This window comes from Leucoraja erinacea, chromosome 9, assembly GCF_028641065.1.
Source record: "Leucoraja erinacea ecotype New England chromosome 9, Leri_hhj_1, whole genome shotgun sequence".
Lineage (NCBI taxonomy): Eukaryota > Metazoa > Chordata > Chondrichthyes > Rajiformes > Rajidae > Leucoraja > Leucoraja erinaceus.
Window position 1 is genome coordinate 30983975 of NC_073385.1, and position 22603 is coordinate 31006577.

At 43.7% G+C, this 22603-nt stretch overlaps 1 protein-coding gene across 1 annotated transcript in view; it reads right to left on the reverse strand.

Moving 5' to 3' along the window:
- Positions 1 to 22603, reverse strand: part of LOC129700200 (armadillo-like helical domain-containing protein 4) — a 94611-nt gene that overhangs the window by 52782 nt on the left and 19226 nt on the right. The window contains exons 3-6 of the mRNA XM_055640483.1: positions 15309 to 16575; positions 12215 to 12478; positions 11426 to 11698; positions 5435 to 5662 (exon numbers count right to left, since the gene is read on the reverse strand). Coding sequence (XP_055496458.1) covers positions 5435 to 5662; positions 11426 to 11698; positions 12215 to 12478; positions 15309 to 16521 — 1978 coding nt within the window. The 5' untranslated portion in view covers positions 16522 to 16575. The remainder of the gene's footprint in view (positions 1 to 5434; positions 5663 to 11425; positions 11699 to 12214; positions 12479 to 15308; positions 16576 to 22603) is intronic.

Consider the following 22603-nt stretch of genomic DNA (forward strand, 5'->3'; position numbering starts at 1 on the left):
GACACTCAAGTTTCCTCCCACGTCCCATAGACGTGTGGGTTTGCATGTTAATTGGCCTCTGTAAATTGCCCGATGAGTAAGGAGTGCATGCGAAAGTGGGATAACGTAGAACTAGTGTGAGCAGGTAATGGATGTCAGCATGGACTCAGTGGGCCGAAGGGCCTGTTTTCATACTGGCAGCCAATACAATAAAATTCCACAACAGTGGCATAATTAACCTGATAGTCTGCTTTGGGGAGGTTGTTTATGTATAAATGATGTACCAGGATCTCCAGATCCCTTTGTACCTCAGCAATTTGTAATCTTAGTCCAGTGTGTTAAAGAATAGTTTGTTATTCTTCCCTCCAAAGTAGATAATCTCAGATTTGCGCCTGCCGTCTTCTTGCCAATCACTAAACTTTTCTGTTTCCCTTTGCAGGTCACGTTGCCAACCATCTCACTAAAAAGAGAGAAGACTTTAAATATATTACTTATTTTATTTACATCTTATAATGCTTGTAAAGCAATTCCTGACGGAACTGCTATTTTATATGGGGCATCTTGGTCGACAATGATGAGTTGGACCAAAGGATATATTTCTGTGTCTTGTTACTCCGTAATTCCACAACGACGTGTGAACGTTATCTACATTGTCCATGATTTGTTAGAAAGGCTACCAAATGCTAAAGACACTGTAAGATTTCATAAGTTCTTATTAACTACCAAAAAAGAGAGAAGAGAAAAATATGTCTATAGGGAGCTAAACACGAGCTATAGGGAGGTTGAGTAAGGTGGGACTTTATTCCTTGGAGCGCAGAAGGATGAGGGTGATCTTATAGAGGTGGGCAAAATCATGAGAGGAATAGATTGGGTAGATGCGCAGAGTCTCGTGCCCAGAGTACATGAATCGAGGACCAGAGGACATAGGTTGAAGGGGAAGGGGAAAGGATTTAATAGGAATCCGAGGTTCAATTTTTTCACACAAAGGGTAGTGGGTGTATGGAATGAGCTGCCAGAGGTAGTTGATGCAGGGACTATCCCAATGTTTAAGAAACATTAATCATGTACATGGATGGGACAGGTTTGGAGGGATATGGGCCAAACGTGGCATGTGAGACTAATACAGCTGGAACATGTTGGCCGGTGTGGGCAAGTTGGGCCGAAGGGCCTGTTTTCACACTGTATGACTCTATATGTCAATTCGATTACTTTAAACAATTCCTTACTGGGGTACTGGAGTGAATTGTCCTGATTTACAATGTAATGCAATGCCATTAACCACATCTTAAATGGAGCATCTCTAATAGTGCAGCAATCCCTTGAAAGTACAATGTATAACAATTTGGGTTTTGTATTCAAGTTTCTTGATGGAAACTTGACTTTTTTTAAAAACTCTAATGGCATCCAAATCACTACAGTGTTGGATGCTTGAATTAGTGGACGGGTCTTAAAGTAAGCATCTTTACATCAATTTTCTGCCTGGAAGCAATACGAAATGATTTAGAGTTAAAGAGTGCACAGCAAGAAGCAGGCCCTTTGTCCCACCTTGTCCATGACTAATATTGACATGTTGAGTGAGTCCCATTTGCCTGTATTGGGCCTGTTGCCTTCTACACCCTTCCTATCCACTTATCTGTCCAAATTACTTTTAAAGGCCATACCAATGGGGTTGAGAGGGGAAGATAGATCAGCCATGGTTGAAGGAACCAAACGACTCACTACACCCCAAATGTGACCCCTGCTTATGCTTTACTACATAACATTGAAAACAAATCGTGAGAGCATGGGTAAATGTCAGGAAACTACACAACTGTGAAAACCCAATCTTAAAACACGTTACAGCTTCAGGAAATAGAAATGAATCAAACTGATTTACTGTTCCCCATAAACTGTTAGGTGACAATGCCCTCCATAATGTTTGGGCCAAAGACCCATCATTTATTTATTTTCCTCTGTAGTGCACAATTTGAGATTTGTAATACAAAAAAAAAATCACATGTGGTTAAAGTGCACATTGTCAGGTTTTATTAAAGGACATTTTTATACATTTTGGTTTCACCATGTAGAAATTACAGCAGTGTTTATACATAGTCCCCCCCATTACAAGGCACCATAATGCTTGGGACACAGCAATGTAACGAAAGTAGTCATGTTTAGTGTTTTTTTGCATATCCTTTGCATGCAATGACTGCTTGAAGTCTGCTATTCATGGACATCACCAGTTGCTGGGTGCCTTCTCAGGTGATGCTCTGCCTGGCCTCCATTGCAGCCATCTTTAGGTTATGCTTGTTTTGGGGGCTAGTCCCCTTCAGTTTTCTCTTCAGCATATAAAAGGCATGCTCAATTGGGTTCACATCAGGTGATTGACTTGGCCACTCAGGAATTGACAATTTTTTAGCTTGGAAAATCTTCTTTGTTGCTTTAGCAGTAATGTTTGGGATCATTGTCTTGCTGTAGAATGAACCGCCAGTCAATGAGTTTTGAGGCATTTGTTTGAACTTGAGCAGATAGGATGTGTCTGTACACTTCAGAATTCATTATGCTACTACCACCAGCAGTTGTATCATCAATGAAGATAACTTCAGCATCCATACATGCCCAGGCCATAACACCCCCACCACCATGTTTCACAGATGACGTGATATGCTTTGGATCTTGGGAAGTTCCTTCTCTCCTCCATACTTTGCTCTTGCCATCGTTCTGGTACAAGTTAATCTTTGTTTCATGTGTCCATAAGATTTTTTTTCCAGAACTGTGGTTGCTCTTTTAGGTACTTATTGGCAAACTAACCCAGCCATCCTATTTTTGCAGCTAACCAGTGGTTTGCATTTTGCAGTGTAGCCTCTGTATTTCTGTTTTCTGTGGGCAGTGGTCATTGACAAACTGCATGTTTTTTTTCTATTACAAATCTCAAATTGTGTACTACAGATGCAAATAAATAAATAAATGGTGGGTCTTTGTCCCAAACATCATGGAGTGCACTGGAACTTCCTCTACTTGTCAAATATCAATGTTCTGGTTAAAATGTCTATATATTTCGCAGGGAACATTTACAAGGATGTTGCCAGAACTCGAGGACCTGAACTACATGGAGAGGTTGGGCAAGCTAAAACTTAATTCCTTGGAGCACAGGAGGCTGAGAGGTGATCTTACAGAAGAGTCTAAAATCATGAGGGGCTTAGATAGAGTGAATGCACAGAATCTTTTTTCCCCAGGGAAGGGGAATTGAGAACCAGAGGACACAGGTTTAAGGTGAGCGGGGAAAGATTTAATAGAAACCTGAGGAGCATATTTTTCACACGGAGAGTGATGGATCTATGGTAGCAAGAGGAAGTATGTATGTAGGAAGGAACTGTGGAGGGAGATAGATATAGATATATATACATACATACATATACATAGATATATATCTATAGATATCGATATCGATATCTATATCTATGTTGTGGGCTGGTATCTCAGCCCATGGCTGTCTAGGCGGACCGTTGCAGTACCATTGGACTCCGAGGTCTATGTCGGATGGTGGGAGCGCCCGCCCTACCGCATTTTGAGAAGATTCGGCAAAACTTGGGTCGCTGGGAATCAATCCGGTAGTCATGCCCCTTGGGTGGCTGCTAATCTGACCCTCATCCGGACTTCGACTTGGTACCAAGGGCAACTGGTGCCTGGGCATTCCGTGCAAGAAATACAAGTTTTGCTTTAGAATGAATGTACATTTAATATTCGGTTTATTGAAGTTTCTAGCAGTTCATGGAGCTTTAGAGGCATGGGAGGGGTATAAATAGTAGGTCAGAGGTTTTACTGTTGTATCATTATTGTGACCTTTGTTGGTCCGGCAAAGCGGATCATATGGCAAAGCTTTGGAACCTGGGTGCTGGGAAAAAAAAAAAATCAGTGGTGGACCTGAACTTATTTTTTTTTTTTTTTAAAGTAAGTCTGGCTGTACTACTGCCTCATTGCGCCAGAGACCCAGGTTCGATCTGTCTGGATGGAGTTTGCACTTTAAGCATATGGGTTTCTGCTGGGTGCTCCAGTTTGCTCCCACAATCCAAAGACATGCGGGTTTGTTGGTTAATTGGCCTCTATAAAATTTCCCTTAATGGGCAGGGAATAGATGCAAAGGTGGGATACATAGATAACTAGTGTGAACTGGTTATCAATGGTTGGCGTGGACACAGTGGGACAAAGAGCCTGCTTGCATGCTGTATCTGTAAACTTTTCTGCCTTAAATAAATGTCCATCGACAAGGTACCAATGATGAGTTCAGATGTTACAGTACAGTTGTTGCAGAAGTACCCAGAATTTTCTGATGCTACTCCACTACCTGAACTTCAGCTTCTAACATCCCACTGCCTGGCAATTACATCAAATTGAATTAGACGTACTGCGCTCAGAAACCTAGCAAACATTTTCATGAATGGCCATCTGGCTTCAATGCTCCACTTACCTTTCATGATACAGACAGAGCTGGTGAGGGAGAGGAGGGTATAATGGGGGAGGGGGGCAGGAGCCAGCAAGGGCGACCAGAGGGGAAGGGGGTGGAGCTGACGGTGCGATGGGGACTTACAGCGGTCGCTGGCCGTTCTCTTTAACCAGGATCAGATTATCCGCTTTCCGTTTGGCAATGTTTCCCGCGCCGGGCTGGGCCGTTTCTGGTCCCACCGAAAATTGTATCCCGTTGGAAAACTCCGCCGGCCATCCTCAGCTCCAGTAAAGAAGCGATGGCGCAGGAAAGGGCGGACCGCCCCGCGGAGTGACAGGAGAAAAGATCAATCTACGCGGTGCTGAACGGAAGAAGAGGAGATCGATCTGCGCACGCGCGATTTTAAAGATATTTTACACCTCGATAACTTTTACATTAGATCACCGATCGGAACGAAACTTGGTGCAACTGCAGCACAGGAGAACGGTGTGTAAGCTGGCGAAAAATCGTAGCGCTATTGCATATCGTTTTTGCGCAAATAGAATGACCGCACAAACCGGAAAATGACAAGATCAGAGCCTTAGTTATGTATAGATAAATACAATTACTCACGTTTCAGCAGAAATGTGCCACCAAAATACACGTAAACTCAAATTAGATATGTTTATAAAGTATGGAACTCTGTTTATTCTCGCTACCTACCCATGAAATTGAAGGCAATCAATTAAAATAGAACAAATTAAATAGAGCTAAATATCTGCGAGTTATATACCTCAAAAGGATCGATCCAACACCCGTCATTCAAACTTATATTATTTTGCCATATATTGCAAAATAATTGGTCAAATCAATATTCTTTTACATTTAAATTTTTTTTTTTTTTTTTTTTTTTACATAATCCTACTGTCAGTCAGGAAATCTTTGCATTCTCAACACATTGGAAGTGCCTGTTGTTCAGCTGCTGTAGTAAAATTGTTTAAAAATAACATTTAAATAGCGCACATATACACAAATAAAGTTATTTATTCTTACCAAGATTTTTAGTACCTTGATCATGCTGGTTCCACTCAAAGGAATCTGGAAGCTGATATGACATCTCCATCAACTTTGTCAAGTTTCTGTTGCCCCTTATTGGCCCACCAGGCGTTATGTAGGACAGCGAAGGTACCTCTGTGTCATAATCCATGCTGTCCTCATCCAAGTCAATGTCCTCATCTTCATCCTCATCATCTTCCTCCTCCTCTTCATCATCATCTTCCTCTGCAAATATAAGATCACAAAATGTAGGAAGTAATGCAATATGAAAATATATACATCGAGAAGTTATTGAAAATGGTGGTAAACCTAAAAAAAAAAAAAAAAAATTAGCCCTAATTCTCTTACTTGAACAAAAGAAGACACTGTGTCTCACAGAAGACTCAGAGGATCAGGCAACATCTCCGGAGGACAGGGATAGGAGATGTTTCAGGCCGGGACCCTTCTTTAGACATTGTAGTGAGGGGAAGTCTGACAAGTGATACGCGTGTCAGGTGAGGGGGAGTTTATTGGAAGAAAGGTGGACAAAGGTCAGAGATGGAAAGACAAAAGTTGGGAGGTAAGATGACCTGCTAATAAAACCCCCCTCACCTGCATCCATCGCTAGATGAAGACGAGGAATAAACTGACTTTGACCTATCCCCGTCTCTTTTCCAGCTCCCCCCCCCAAACGGGGTTCATGAAACAGATGACAATTACAGGTAGAATTGTAAAAGGGGGCCAAGAAAAAGTTTTAGGATACACAAGAAACTACAGATGCTGGAATCCTGCATAGAGCACCAAATGCTAGAGTAGCTCAGTGGATTAGGCAGCATCTCTGGGGAAATGCTTAGCAACGTTCTGGTGGGACCCTTCTTCAGAATTTGTAAATTAATGTGTCAATGCAAAAATATTAAACATAATGGAAAAACTATTTTCATCTAAAGCTAGAAGAATGGACAGGAATAGAAAGGCGATGTGGTACATAAAGGGGACCTTTCTGTGGACATATTAAAACCTGGACATTAAGACAGGGTAAAATGAAAAAAAATTAGAATGTCAATGGCAGTAAAAATAAGATAATGCAAACAGAATTAAAATTAAATGAATAGATAGGACAGGTTGTAATGAAACAGCATAAATAACATGAAGTTGGGGTGAAATAATATCCAAGATGCCCATGTGGAAGAACAAAACAAAATTTCAATAATGCAGAATAGAAGAAAACAGAATTGAGCATGTTTCCACAATTACTCTGAATTTCATCCTGGGCACTTTAGCAGGATTGCCTTATATATTTGAACTTATCGAGCTATGCAGCACTGAAACTGGCCCATTTGCCCAACTCGTCCATTCCGAACAAGATGCTCCATCTAAGGTAATCCCATTTGTCGGCATTTGGCCCATAGTCCGCAAACCCTTTCCTTTCTATTTACCCTGTCTGTGTCCTTTAAATGTTAATAAACTGCCTCAACTATTTCATAATTTCATTTATAAAAGGCAGTCATTCATATACAATGGTGTAAATTGAAATCGAAACCCGACCTGACCTCAGCCAATCTGATTCTCTGCAGAGCTTAAGGTCCGAGAATCTTTTTGACAATATTTTTGCCATCATTCCCCTACATTGTCCGTGCCCATGAAACAAATACCTGGAGCACCTAATTTCCACTTGGGTAGCCAACCCAACATTAGTCCGCCCCACCCCTGTCCTGCACTTCCCCCCCCATCATGTCCCCCAACCCCCACCTCTTCTTTCCATTCCTTTGTACACTCTTCCAAATCAGAGTCCCTCATATGCCTATTCCAATTTATTTTTTTAAATGACACCCTTTTGTACTTTGTCACTTTTTCCACATGAACCTCTCCTCCACCCGAAACTTCCACTGCCTGTCCCGCTGAGTAGTCATTTTTGTGTCTACCCTCCCCACTTACACCGCTAAGCTTTGTCCTGCTCACACCTCTCTGCCAGTTTTCTCCCCTCTAAAGAAGTAAAGGTCCCCCTCATATTACCCCTCACCCCGTAAACTAGTGTTCTGTCCAGATTCCAGCATCTGTTGTGTCTACTGAATCTGTCAAATGTCTGCCACAGAAGGCAGTGAAGGTCTTCACTGTATTTTCAAGAAGTCTTCCCTATTCTCAAAGGGAAAAGCTGATGTCCATTCATATTGAACTGGCGGTGTCTATCCTACTCCTCATCATTTACTCCTCACATTAGACCTCAGGCTATCCAAACTGAGCTCCGTCCCCCCCTCTAACCTTCTGCCCTAGCATCCAGAGATACTCAATAAATGACATTCATTCATTATACTATTCTCAATCCCCTATCAACTGTTCATTGGATCGGTTTTATACAACTGCCTCAAACTTTGTCTTTCTTTGTATAATTTCATTTCATCATAAACAGGCAGTCAGTCTTCATATAAAATGGTGTGTGGAGAAAATTGAAATCGAAACCCGACCTGACCTCAGCCAATCTGATTCTCTGCAGAGCTTAAGGTCCGAGAATCTTTTTGACAATATTTTTGCCATAATTCCCCTCACATTGGCCTCCATCAATGCCAGAGTCTGTGAAAAACGCATACTAGAGATAAAATACCATGTTTTGTCTGGGCAGACCCCAGCCATGCGGCATGGCCATGCAGAACAAACTGGAGAAAATACCTGGAGCACCTAATATTCCACTTGGGTAGCTTGCGGACCGCTAACCCAATGCCGGTTGAATTCCAAAATTCAAGTAAGGAGAATAACGCCCCAGACAACGCCGCCTGGAAAACGGCCAGCTTCTCCTGGTGCCCCGCCTACCCCTTCCTCCAAGCTGGAACAGGTTGGAGAAGGCAAAATTTCTGTCTCCCCCCAGAGGAGGTCATGAAGTTCATCCAGGAGAAGGACTGTCCCACCCACCCCCCCCCCCCCCCCAGCCACCGGTCTATTTCAATGCTTCTCACTCGACACCGAGCCGCTCCCTGTGCCTTTGTACACTGACTCCTACCCCAGTGCTTCCAAAGGGATTGATGCAGAGTCCCTCCTCATTTTATCTTTATGCTCCTCCTCTCTCTCCCGAGAACAGCAGTATGCCACAGGATTTGGGTGTCGTGGGCCACTTCCCTCCACCAATATTCCCAACACTGCAGGAGCAGGCCTTCTGGCTTTCGTAGACATTTCACTCTTCCTCTCTGACTTATTTGGGATACTCCCCTTTGTATTCTTTGTCACTTTTTCCACATCTTCCAACCCAACCTCTCCTGTGAAGAAAGGTCTCGACCCGAAACGTCACCCATTCCTTCTCTCCAGAGATGCTGCCTGTCCCGCTGAGGTAGTCCAGTATTTTGTGTCTACCCTCCCTCCCACTTTTACACCCCTAACAAGGTGTTCTACTAAACTGCATGGGGAGAGGGCTAAGGCTATGGGATGCTGTCACAAATAACCAAAATATACTCAACAGTCCTCCCATCACAATGCGCCCAAAGGGCTGGCCAAGCTTTGTCCTGCTCACACCTCTCATTTCCAGTTTTCTCCCCTCTAGTACAATCAATCTGAAGAAATGTCCAGGCCCAAAACATCATCTGTTCATTTCCTCCACAGATGCTGCCTCACCCGTCGAGTTCCTCCAGCACTTAGTGTTCTGCTCCAGATTCCAGCATCTGTTGTGTCTACTGTGGATATCTGTGAAATTCTCTGCCACAGAAGGCAGTGAAGGTCAATTCACTGGATGTTTTCAAGAGAGAGTTAGATATAGCACTTTGGGCTAACGGAATCAAGGGATTTGGGGAGAAAGCAGGAACGGAGTACTGATTTTGAATGATCAGCCATGATCATATTGAATGGCGGTGCTGGATCAAAGGGCCGAATGGCCTACTCCTGCACCTGTTTTATATGTTTACTCCTCACATTAATGCCTGGCTCAGGCTAATCCAAACGGAGCTCCGATCCAGCTAATCCCTCTTCTGATTCACCAGAGTACAAAGGGCCCTGCCCTAGACATACCAAGCACATACTCAATAAATGATAATCATTCATTCATTATACTAGGTTGGCTCAATCTGACCCTGATCAACACAGTTGGATCTCATTGGAATCGGTTTTGTGACACCGCTCTAGAACTTTGTCTATCTTCTTTGTAATTGCAGTTCTGTACTTCATCACAGCATTTTTTTTTTTTTTTTTTTAAAACAGTTGCAAATTATTTCAAGATCTTCGTCCCAAAATAAGCAATAGGCAGTGGCAAAACAAGGAATTATGGGACAGAGATGTGGAGATAAAATTGCATTAAGAGAGCATTGAATCTTAAGAATTCTGCAGTCAGATGCTGTGGAAGCTCAGTCATTGCTTACATTCAAAGCAGTGATTAATGTATCCCTGCATCGTGATGAAGTCAAGGGATATGTAGGCAGGGCAGGAAAATGCTATAGAGATAAAATACCATGTTTAGTGCTGGGGCACACTTAAAAGAACAAATGTTCTACTCCTGTTCTTTCTTAATCTGGCTTTACCACCTCATCAACCTCCTCTCCCCCCAATTTCTAAGATTTCAAAAACAACTTGCAATGCTATAAACAGAATGATCCCTGCGTTATCTCTCACTAAACTTCAACTGGTTCCCTGTCAGGAACTCGTATCTCAGCAATTTTGCAGCCCTGGTTAACAACAACAATGATTGGGGCCTACTACTCACTGAATCTATGGAGTCATTGTAAAGATAGTAGGATACACAAGAACAGAAATAGCAGTAGGGCGAGTAAGAGGAGGTTGTAAGAGAACTACAAAGTATAGGCAGCTGATAACAATGGAGAAGAGGGTTTGACTTGACGAGAAAAATATGACAAATTATTAAAAGCATACAAAATTAATGATTTAATTACAAAAGGTTATAAAATCTTTTGAAGCAGACGATACCAGGGCACCGGAGATGTCCTCATTCTTTAGGGAACTGGGGTTCCCCTCTTCAACTATAGATGAGGCTCTCAACAGGGTCTCCTCTATATCCTGCAGCTCCACTCTTACTCCTCATCCCCCCGCTCGTAACAAGGACAGAGACCCCTTGTCCTCGCCTTCCACCCCATCAGCCGTTGCATACAACATATAATCGCCACCTCCAATGGGATCCCTCCACTGGCCGCATCTTCCCATCTCCTCCCCTTTCTGCTTTCCGCAGAGACCATTCCCTCTGTAAATCCCTGGTCAACTCGTCCCTCCCAACCCAACCCACCCCCTCTCTAAGCACTTTCCCTTGCAACCACAGGAAATGTTACAATTGTCGCTTTACCTCCCTCCTCGACTCCATCCAAGGACCCAATCAGTCTTTCCAGGTGAGGCAGAGGTTCACCTGCACCTCCTCCAACCTCATCTACTGCATCCGCTGTTCCAGGTGTCAACTTCTCTACATCGGCGAGACCAAGCGCAGGCTTGGCGATCACTTCGCCCAACACCTCCGCTCAGTTCGTACTAACTAACCTGATCTCCTGGTTGCTCAGCACTTCAACTCCCCCTCCCATTCTGACCTTTCTGTCCCGGGCCTCCTCCATTGCCAGACTGAAGCCCAGCGCAAATTGCAGGAACAGCACCTCATATTTCGCTTGGGTAATTTAAACCCCAGCAGTATGAACATTGACCTCGAATTTTAGATAGCTCTGGCTTTCTCCCTCCTTCCCCACCCCCTTCCCAAGTCTTCCACAAAGTCTGCTGTCTCCACCTCTTCCTTTCTTATTCCCGCCCACCCCCCAACATCAGTCTGAAGAAGGGTCTCGACCCGAAACTTCGCCTATTCCTTCTCTTCATAGATGCTGCCTCACCCGCTGAGTTTCTCCAGCATTTTTTTGTCTACTATAAATTCGCTTGGGTTCAGGTCGCAGAGCCAGGCTGTAGAGAGAATTAATTATGAACAAAATACAATGAGTGACAATCGTAGAATGCGAAAGATAGTCACAAGAAAGTGGAAAGGAAAAGTGAATTTATAATTTGCACAGATACTAAAATTAAACCCACCAATTGACAAAGATGGGGTCATACCTTCGGACTCTGTGGTGTCCAACATGTATGTCGGCGGCTCCGACTGCCTTATGGATGGTGACGTGGTTACTCCCAATGTTGACAACATGTTGTCTCTCAATACAGGTACCGAAATTGAAGGTGCAGCTTTCGTTACCCCCATTGTTTTTGTGGCAGATGTTTGCAAAGTTGCATGACTGGATTCAGTGCTTAATCGAGCTGTGGCGGCAGATACATTTTTTGTGATTAGATCTGTTGATTTCTGTCTCGGTAGTGCAGTTGCGCTAGCCTCGGCTATAAATACAAAATGGCACGTTTAAAAATCGTAACACAAGTTAGCATGACAGAATACAATATAACAACAAAATAATCACTAATGAATTATAGTCATTTTGAATTAAAATCGTCAACATATAAGTAGGTACATTACAGCTGAAGATCAAGTAATAACAAAAATTATACAGTTTTACTGTATAAAAGTACCATAGTGCCTTAGGTTTGGGGGCAATAAATTAAGTCATGCAAGCACAGTGCAGTGAATAGTTCACTTGAGAAACCAATACACCACTCAATAAAATTCTTGCTCTGCAGTGCTGCTTTGTTGAACAAAACGGTACAATTGTTCCAACTGTTGATCCACAACAGTTGTTCCAATTGCTGTTCCACAATTAGGTTTTGCTCAATATTTTATTAAACGGAGCAAAATCTTCTGTATATTTTCTGATTGAACACCACATCATGTTTGCAACATTTTAAACTATTCTTCCCTCTCCTGCTGCTACATATACTGCATCAAGGAAATCTGTGTACCTTCTGACTCGAGTTTCTCTCCCGAGCTTGATGGTGGCACAGTAGCTTCCATAGATGGTCCAGGTGTTGTTAAGATATGCAGCAATGTTATGTCGGTGGGAACCGAAGCTGCTGCAGAGGTTTTCTTAGTTTTCCTTGATATGGTTTGCAGTGCAGTAGTTCCATCTGTAGCTGTCTTGGTTATCTTTGTACCAGATGCAATAGCATGCTGCACCACTTCTGTCGGAATAATAGGTGGCATTTCTTTTGTCGAGTTTGTGTTTGCTGTTATGATAAAAGAAAGTTGTTCAACATAAAATGTATATATCAAAACGCACAGAATATTATAACATACTAGGCCAAGTGGGAGCCATTGGGTCCCTGTCACACGGGAGGGCAGGTCCCCAAATGCAATATTCCACCACTCACCCATAGCCCCGAACTGCTCAGGCGCAGCTGACAGGTTCCCATTGTGACGCCAGATATCCCCGTTGTGATGCGAGTCATGGCAACCCTCCCCTGGTGCGCCTCGCCATCCCTCTTGCTACCGGACAGACGTGGAACCGAGGTCCCCGTGCGAGGCCGCAGGCCGGCGTGGACTCAAAGGATGCCGCGGGCGGGCATGGACCCGAGGATCATGAGTGAGGCCGCGGACGGGCGTGGTACCGAGTGAAGCCACGTGCGGGCGTGTGTGAAAGGGGCGCCGACCTGAGCCATGGTTCCCGCCCACCTCATTGTGACATCATATCTTTACAGATGGCAAAGTTAGAATGAAGCATCAAGGAATGCATCAAGCAGTGAGAATGAAGCAGGTCGACCGTTGGGTAGGTGGTGAAGCGTTTGAGGAATGTTCTGGAAACGCAGCCCTCCCCGACGTCACTGGAAGCATGTGGAATATTCTGTGTGTGAAACAGGCACTGACCCGAGCCATCGTGCCATCAGCAGTAAGTCGTGAAATAAAGCATTAAAATCTTAAGTGAAGCTGCTCACTGCTTAGTGGGAAAAAATGCGAGTCGGAATATGTAAAAATGTTATTGTTACCGCGTAGTGTTTTTGCGAAAATATAAAAACACACACATATATACATAAACACACACACATACAGGATGAGAGTTTTTAAGTTATAGAGATGAGATCCCATTGTGATGTGGAACGCTGCTGCGTTTTTGAAAACTGAGTTTAGTTTTATGTAAATGAGATCCCATTGTGATGTAATTGTGGGGTGGAACACTGCTGCTGGCAGTTTATGTAAATGAGATCCCATTGTGACATCATACGCTGCTGACTGCCAGTGCAGAGATTTCTGTCAGTGGTTTTTGTAAAGTTTAAATGTGAATAACTTGTAAAATGTACCATCAATCTGAACAAAACTTGATACGCCACACCACAGGACAATGGTGAGTAAGGTGGGCTAAAATTTGTAGTGCCATCATGTACCGTTTGGGTGTAATTTCAGGATCACACTCACAGACAGATAGACATAATCACAAACATAATAACAAACAGGATGAGAGTTTTCGTAACATATATAGATATAGATAGATGGAACTTGACTGCAACATTCCATTCCAAGCAACACAAAAAAAAAACAGCAGAAAGATTTCAGTGGGTCAGGCACCATCTGTGGAGGGAATGGACAGACAACATTCCAGGTCAGGATCTTTCATCAGACCCTGGCCCTAAGATGCTTTTCGGAACATAGACTCAATTTAGTCATTTCTTAAAACTCCACTGCAAATCAGAGAATATTGCAGCCCGTCCCAAAGTGTGCAGTCTAGAAGCAGACATTACACAAATTAAACAGCGTTTCATTCTCAAGCATCACAGATAATTTGTTTTTAAAACATGGACAGATCAGAACACACTTCATGAAAGATATTTCACAATTACTCAGAGTGATGCTAAAATGAACAAGAAAATAAATTAGGTACTGCAATTTTCTACTTGATTGAGGGATACACAAATAAACAAATCATGTAACACTGGTGGGATTGAGGAAACATGCATCCGAACCGCAGTAAAAGGCAGTGTGTCGGTGCTTAGAAATTCAGTTACACAATATCGGCGTGCAATTTGAAAATTGACTTTCCCCAGCAATAATGATCATTTCATTTCATCACGTAGGAAATTCGGCCGGCTGCTTCCTGGCATGCGTCATCTTCCCACCGTGGTGTAATTTCCCCATCAGTTGCACCTGGGACTACATTAATACCCCTAAAACAACCCAAATACATATTATTTGAGGAAATACAAGCAAATGTATAAGAAAAGGGTACCTACATTGCCTCGAATAAACAAAGTAATGTGAAAAAGGGTCCCGACCTGAAACGTCTCCTATTCATGCCCTCCAGAACTGCTATTTGACCTACTGAGTTGTTCCAGCACTTTGTTTTCCAAGTGAGATTCCAGCATCTGCAGCCCCTTGCGTATCTAAACTAAATACTCACCCAGGAGAAGCGTTTTGGGCGTTTGTAGCTGGGCATGCTATTTGTTTCCCCTTGTCTGTCACTCAATTACATGGATGCTTGATAACAGCACTAAATTATTCAGAATCTAACACTGCAAGATTGACAGGCAAACATTCTACTTGCTGGCAATAAACAGCTCAAGCAACGTGGAAGGTTTAGTTTTTATTTAGTTTAGAAATATATAGCATGGAATCAGGACCTTCGTCCCAATCATGCCCACGCCAACCATCGATCACCTAGTCACACACTAGTTCTACGTTATACCACTCTCTCATCAACTCCCCTACACACAAGGCCAATTACCCTACAAAGTGTGCGGGGTGATCGCTGCTGAAGGGCCCATTTCCACGTTGTATCTCTAAACAACCTCTTCCATTCCAAGGAGAGAATCCAGCATCATCAGTCTACTCGCATAACTCTCACCCATGAATTCTTTGAATAAATCCAGTGGGTTTTCTGTGAAAGTGTGCACTGGTGCAGCATACGGCCACCTCTAAATAGATCAAATAGTGTTGCATGAACTGTTATATGTATATACAAAAAAAAGAGTAAATTTGTCCTATACCTTCTCCAAACCCTTCATAAATTAACTTATTTTATGCTTGTAAATCATTATTAAATTCATAATTATATATATACGCTTGTACCTTCCAAAACTTGTTTCTCAGACGGAGGAGTTGTAGACAAAGCAGATTTGACAGCTGGTGTCTCATTTGTCATTGCCAATCTTTCACTCCATCCTTTATGTATTTGGTTGGTAGTTCCAATTATAGCTACTGTACTGGTTACGAGCATTGTCTGTGCAGTTTCTGTAGAAATTGACGGGACCATCTCTGTGATGGCATCCTCCTTGATTGCTGTTGTAACTCCAGATGTGGTAGTCACCTGAAAGGTGTTTGGAGCCTTGCTGTCTGTTATTGCACTCCCCGTAGTTGCCATGATTTCACTCATTGCTCTGCCAGCACTTGGACTGTTGTCTTTCCAACTGAAAGAACCATCTGCCGGTTCAATGGTTGCTGGTGTTACTTCTTCATTTCTCAAATTTTCTACATTTGCAATTGTAAATTCTGTGAAATTTAACATTTCCGAAGTCAACGCTGGGATGTCTTTTTTTGAAGTACTTATAGTTTCAATTGTCTTACCAGAAAGAGGCAAAGCTGTAGTGTCATGACTATTTGCTGTGAAGGTTTCACTGCTGGAGTAGGTTGTCCCTGTTGCCTCTCCACTATCTCCAGTTTTGGTGATCAAGCTCAAAAGAGTTGAAATTGTCACCTGCTCAGTCATTTGTTCGTTGTTCTCCATTCCTCCAATTTTCCCTTTGTCAAGAGTGGCCGTTTCATTCAGTGTGACCCCTGTTGTTGTGTCAACATCACTGATATCAGCAGCATGTTTGGAAGTGGAGTTTGGAGTTAAGTTTTTTTCTGTCTGTGGGGTTTTGTTAACATTTTCCTCCTTCACAGTTACATTCAATTGTTTCTGTAATGGCACAATTGTTGTAGTTGTGAGTAGTGTATCCAGGCTGGATAAGGTGATTACATTTTCATTTTTGTTCTTACTGGTTTGTAATGTTTCTTCAACATCAACAATGCTGGTATTTAATCTTGCAGTAAGCGTTTCTAAAGAGCTGGAACTACTACTAGGAGCAGTGGGACTCACTATTTCTCCACTTATCACTGTAGCAGTTGTCACCGTGTCACTGCCCTCATGGTGGCTTTTAATATCTTCCAGCTTTTCAGTAGAAACCAACATTGGTATGTTCCTTCTATGGTGTTGGCGAATAGTGGAACATTGTAACTCTGGCATGCGAATCAGGATGACCAAGGTAAGCAGGACAGTGTAAAATTCTGTTGATCTCATCATTACCGAATATGCTTAAGTTGAGAAATCGTCCTGATGAGATCTATCTAAAGGAATCTGAAACAAAAATAAACCAATATTATTTCTAAAATATTTATAGAATGCAATTATTAATTGAATTTACACCAATATTTTCAGATGCAACACAACTTTAACCTAGCTGCCACAGTGCCATTCAGTAAGGACTTTCTTAGAAGATTGAGAAGATTTGATATGTCGACAAATACTCTGTTGAATGTCTACAAGTATATAGTAGAGGGTATGGTTGCATCACAGCCTTGTTCATCAATTCCAACGCCCGAGAAGGAAGGAAATTACAGAGAGTGGTACACACTGCCTGGTCCATCAAAGGTACTGACCTCAATCAAAGGGATCCATAGGGGCCGCTGCCTCAAAAAGACAATCAATATCGTCACAGACCCACATCGGCCACGCTGTCATTTTGTTCACATCTTCAGGAAGACGGTACACGAGCCTTAAAACCATGACCACCAGATTGAAGTATAGCTTTTTCCCAACAACCATCAGGCTCTTGAACACTATACACTAATCTCAGCAACTATGAACTTCTCTTTCTTTGGTTGCACAAGAGGATTTTCGTTTTTGCACTAGTATTACAGTTAATAATTTAATGTATTTTTTATTGTTGCATTTGCTTGAGGCAGGGTGGGAATAAGTGTTGGCCATATAACAGTAGATTTACAATAGGTGTCAGTTGATAGTCTATCTCCAATGATGGAGACGGTGAGATCAAGAAAGGGGAGAGAGGCATCAGAGATAGTCCGAGTGAATTTAAAGGAAGGGTAGGAGTTAGTGGTAAATTTAATGAAATCAACAAGTTCTGCATCGGTGCAGTCTTTGATCGAGAAAGGGGAGAGACGAGGTGCTCAAGCGAGAAACAGCAATGAACTGCAGCCTGACGCTTGTGTTTCTGTTATCCAGATAGTCGAGAGCAGAGTGGAGAGACGGTGAACTGGCTTCTTCTGTTAACCTGTTGTGGAATAGTCAAATTAAAGCAAATCTAGGTAATTTCTAAGACAGGGATCGATTCATATCACACCTCTCGAAACACTTCATTACAGTGGAGGCAAATGCAACTGGATGAAATTCACAGAGGCAGGTCACTGTGCTCTTCTTGCGTATTTGTGCAACAGATGCCGGGGGTTTGGGTTGAAACTCAGACCGCAGTAGTTGAAGTCCTTGAATCCTCCATAAATTGGTCAGCACAGGCCTTTACAGGGTACGTCATCTGGGCTGGACGTGCCTGGAACATGCTGTCAAAGAAGGTGGCTGAAGCAGAAACCATACCAATGTTTAAGAGGCACCCAGACAGGCAGAGGATCAGGCAGGGAATAGTGTAATATAGATTTGGTGCAGGAAGATGGGATTAGTTTAATTTGCAGTCATGGTCAGTACAAATCATGGGCTAAAGGGCCCATTCCTGTGCTGCACTGTTTTATTCACTCTCCACCGTGCAGATTGGTGGATAGAATGGTTGTAAACTCCCCTTTAAGAAAGTGGTTATTAGGAGATTCAGGATGGAGTTAATAGACACGTAAAAGAAAATAGGTTTCTGGGAAATAATGGGACAATAGGATGGACGAGATTATTCTAAGAGCCAACATTCCCTTGGTGGGCCAATGGCCTCCTTCCATGTCATAAAAACTGGAATCATCAGATACTGCTTGTCCTTAATTAAAAGTTCCCGCATCCCGCGTATAAGGCAAGGATAGTCACCACTTTCCAATTATACAGATTTGACAAAAACAATAGGGATAGTTCATCCATGACTTTAAAAGAGCAAGTAGGTTTAGGAACCAAACATTATTTTACAATCAACCAACTGAATTAATTGATATTGAATAAGAAATTCAAATTTCTGGTGTTTATGCGTCTGAAATTCTCATGCAACTGACAAAGGTTTCTAAGTTTCCAAAGCAATTTCATAATTTTTTTCAAAAACGTAAATTTGATTTTGTTGCGCTGAGTTCAAATGCATTCTGAATTTGACATTTAGAATTAAATTACTTTAGATTATGTTGTAGCCAGGCTGTGCTACATGTAAAAATTTATTCCTGCATAACATTGTTTTGTTTTTATGCAAATGTAATGATTTTATTTCAATCATTATGCAAAACATTTTTAGTTATTTTATGTTTATACAGAATTGCAGTGCAGATGGAGGCCGATTAGCAGCAACATGCTCTGAAGATTTAACAAAAAAAAAGGAACTGCAGATGGTGTTTTTTACAAAAAAAGACAAACTACTGGAGTAACTCAGCAGGTCAGGCAGCATCTATGCAGCATATGGATAGCTGACGTTTCAGGTCAGGCCCCTTCTTGAGGCATTTAAATCAGGCCTAAAAACACTGTTGTTTACTATAGCTTGTCCATAACCCGACATGCAGGTAATCTTAACCGTCTAATTTTAACCCTTTTATGTGCTTTTTAAAATTGTTTTATTGTTTCATTGACGTTGTTTTATTATTCATACATTTGTCGTATTGCTTATTTTGCAATTTTTAATTATTGACTATTTTATTTTTTCTTTCCTGGAAAGCACCTTGAATTACTGTTTGCACGAATGGTACTATACAAATAAACTTGCCTTGCCTTGAGACCGATTGTGAGGTGGGGGGGGGGGGGGGGGGGGGTGGGAGAAGGTGACAAGAAAGCTGGGAGAGACGAGGGGTAGGCTAAAGCCTGGCAGATAATAGGTTGATAAAGGTGAGGGGGGTTACTGAGAGGCAGATGGTCGGACAAAGTAAAAAATGAAAAAAGACAGAAGGTGTGATACAAGAGGATTGAAGCATTGTAAATTGTGAAGTAGAGGAAGGGATACACGTGGAAGGGGAGGGGGAGGAATGTGGGGGAGGGGGGGGCATGAGTTTTGTAGTTACCTGACATTGGAGAATTCAAATGTTCGTACTGTTGGTTTGTTAGATACCCAAGTGGAATACGAGGTGCTGTTCTTCCAGTTTGTGTGTGGCCTCACTTTGGCAATGGAGGAGGCTATACGCAGGACAGAAAGGTCAGTATGGGAATGTGAAGAGGAGTTAAACTGGTTAGCAACCAGGAGATCCAGTAGGCCATGGCGGAATGAGCGCAAGTGTTTGGCGAAACGGTTGCCGAGTCTACACGTGTTCTCACCCATGTATAGAAGGCCACATCAGGCACACCAGATGCAGTAGATGAGGATAGAGGAGGTGCACATGAATATCTATCTCATCTGGAAGGACTGCTGGGGTCCCACCTAGCCGTGGGATCACATTGGAGGTGACAGAAATGGCGGAGGATGATATATTGGATACGGAGGCAGGTGGGGGTGGAGGGGGAAGGCGAGGACCAGGAGTACTCTATCCTGTTCCATCTCAGGGGAGGGAGAGCAGAACTACAGGACACAGAGCAGATTCAGGTAATGGATCAATCTACAGGACTGGCAACATTGGGTGAGAGTTGGGAGCAAGAAATTGTGAGAGACCAAGCCCGAGGGAGCATAACGACGGGGGGGGGAAGAGGAGGGTGTCCCCCTCCCATTGGTACGGAACATTTGCATTTTTCAGCTTGAAATTGTGCAATATGGTGCATACTGTAGCGAGTCTTTTAACTTGCACTTGAATGCAATATATATGCTTTAAATTGGATTGAAGCGTTTTTGAAAGGGGAGAGGCTGTGCGATCACTGACCATTGGCCTTGGGGGTACCCGGTGAGGGAGTGGAGCAACCGAGTGGGGAGAGGGTGTGGAAGAAGGGTGTCCCCCCTCCCAGGGTTTAGTGCACTGTAGAAGTAGGATTTCAATGTTTTTTGTATGAAGTATTTTTAAGAGGTAATTTTAAGGGGTAACTTTATCCACACAAAGGGTGATGGGTGTATGGGACAAGCTGCCAGATGAGGTAGTTGAGGCAGGGACCATCCCAACATTTAAGAAAAAGTTAGACTGATACATGGATAGGACAGGTTTGGAGGTATGGACCAAAAGCAGGTGGTGTAGCTGGGACATGTTGGCGGGTGTGGGCAAGTTGCACCGAAGGGCCTGTTTTCACACTGTATCACTCTATGACTACATTATACCTCCACCATGCATGAATGCTTCAAACTCAAGTGATTGAGTTTTATTGCCATATACTCAAGCATAGAAACATACAAAATATGTGCAGGAATAGGCCATCGGCCCTTCGAGCCAGCACTGCCATTCCATAAGATCATGGCTATTCATCTAAAATCAGTACCTCTTTCCTGTTTTTTCCCCCATATCCCTTGATGTCGTTAGCCCCAAGAACTAAATGTAACTCTCTCTTGAAAACATCCAGTGATGCCTGCACTGCCTTCCGTGGCAGAGAATTACACAGCGATTTACAACTCTCTGCATGAAGAAACTTTGTTCTCATCTCAATCCTAACTGGCCCCCCCCTTTATTCTTAAACTGTGACCCATGGTTCTGAATGCCCCCAATATCGGGAACATTTTTCCTGCAGTTACAGTAAGTGAAAATCTAGGAGGCAAGCAGGATGCTTTCACTAACCACCCCCATTTGAAGTCCACTATCTTCCACCGTATCTACCCAGTGCTTGGTACCTACTTCCAGCAGCTACTGGTTGTCCTCCAGGATGCACTGAGCCGCAGCCTGATCCATGCCGGTCACCTGGGCGACTTCGGCACAGAGACTCTCACGGCAGCGGCGCAATGCTTCGACGCCTCCGACGGCCTGGGACTCTTGCACTGAGGCTGCTCCATGGCCGGAGCTGCGGTGAGTGACTCGCCAGCCCGGCAAACACTAGCCAGCCCCACTCCCCGTCCACATCTGTCCCCGCCGCTGCTGCAGCTTCCAATACCCGCGGCACATGCAGTTGATATGAGTTTTGAAATTTTCTTTGATCACAGAATTTCTCACAACAGAGCGAGAGAAATTTGTGATCAGCGTGAGAATTTGGTGAAATGCGTGATTCTCACGCTTAATGTGTGGGAGTCGGCAGCCCTGCCTCTCTATCCCCCTCTCCCCCTTTTTCTCTCTCTCTCTCTCTCTCCCCTCTTTCTCTCCCCGCCACCTCACTCTCATCCCTCTCTCTCCCCCCTCCCCTCTCACCTTTCTCTCCCCCCTCTCTCCCTCCCACCTCACTCTCCCCCTCTCGTCCCCTCTCCCCTCTCTCTCTCTCCCTTTCAATCTCTTTCCCCTAACTCTCTCTCCCTCCCCCTCTCCACCCCTCTCTCTTCCCCCTCTCTCTCCCCGTTCTCTCCTACCCTCTCCACCCCCCTCTCCCCCTTTTCTTCCCTCTCACCCTACCTCACTCTCTCTCCCCCCCCTCTCTCTCTCCATTCTCTCCCCCCCTCTCCATTCCCCCCCCTCCCCCTCCCCCCCCTCTCTCTCCCCCACTGTCTCCCCCCCCCCTCTCTCTCTTACCTCCCTTTGAGAGTGTCCCTTCGGCACAGAGACTCTCGCGGCAGCGGCACAATGCTTCCTACGTTTCCGACCCCTCCGCGGCCCGGGACACTCGCACCGTCCGGAGTGCTCCAGGGCCAGAGCTGCAGCGTCAGCCCCACAAACATTCGACAGCGCCACAAACACTCGCCAGTCCCGGCACCCCGCATCTGTTCCCGCTGCTGGTTCTGCTCCCATCCCTCCCGCAGCCCCTGCTCTCCAACACCCGCGGACCATGCAGTTTATCCGATTTTTTAAATTTTCGTTGATCACAAAATTTCTCACCACTGAGCATGAGAAATTTCTGATCAGCGTGAGAGTTTGCTTGCGGGCGTGAGTCTCACGCTCAAAGCGTGAGAGTTGGCAGCCCTGCAATCTATGGCAGCAGGATGAAACCAAATTTACTAAAGAAAGAGGACATTTCGGATGTCCTAGAATGGAAAGCCTCATCTTGGGAGCAGATGCAGTAGAGACAGAGAAATTAAAAGTAGGGGATAAGGACTTGGCAAGAGGTGTGGTGGGAAGAACTATTGTCCTGGTAACTATGGGAGTCAGTAGGTATGTAGTAGATGTCAGTCGATAGTCTATCCCCCCTATGATGGAGCCAGAGATCAAGAAAGGGGAGAGAGGTGTCACAGATAGCCCAAGTGAACTTAAGGGAAGAGAAG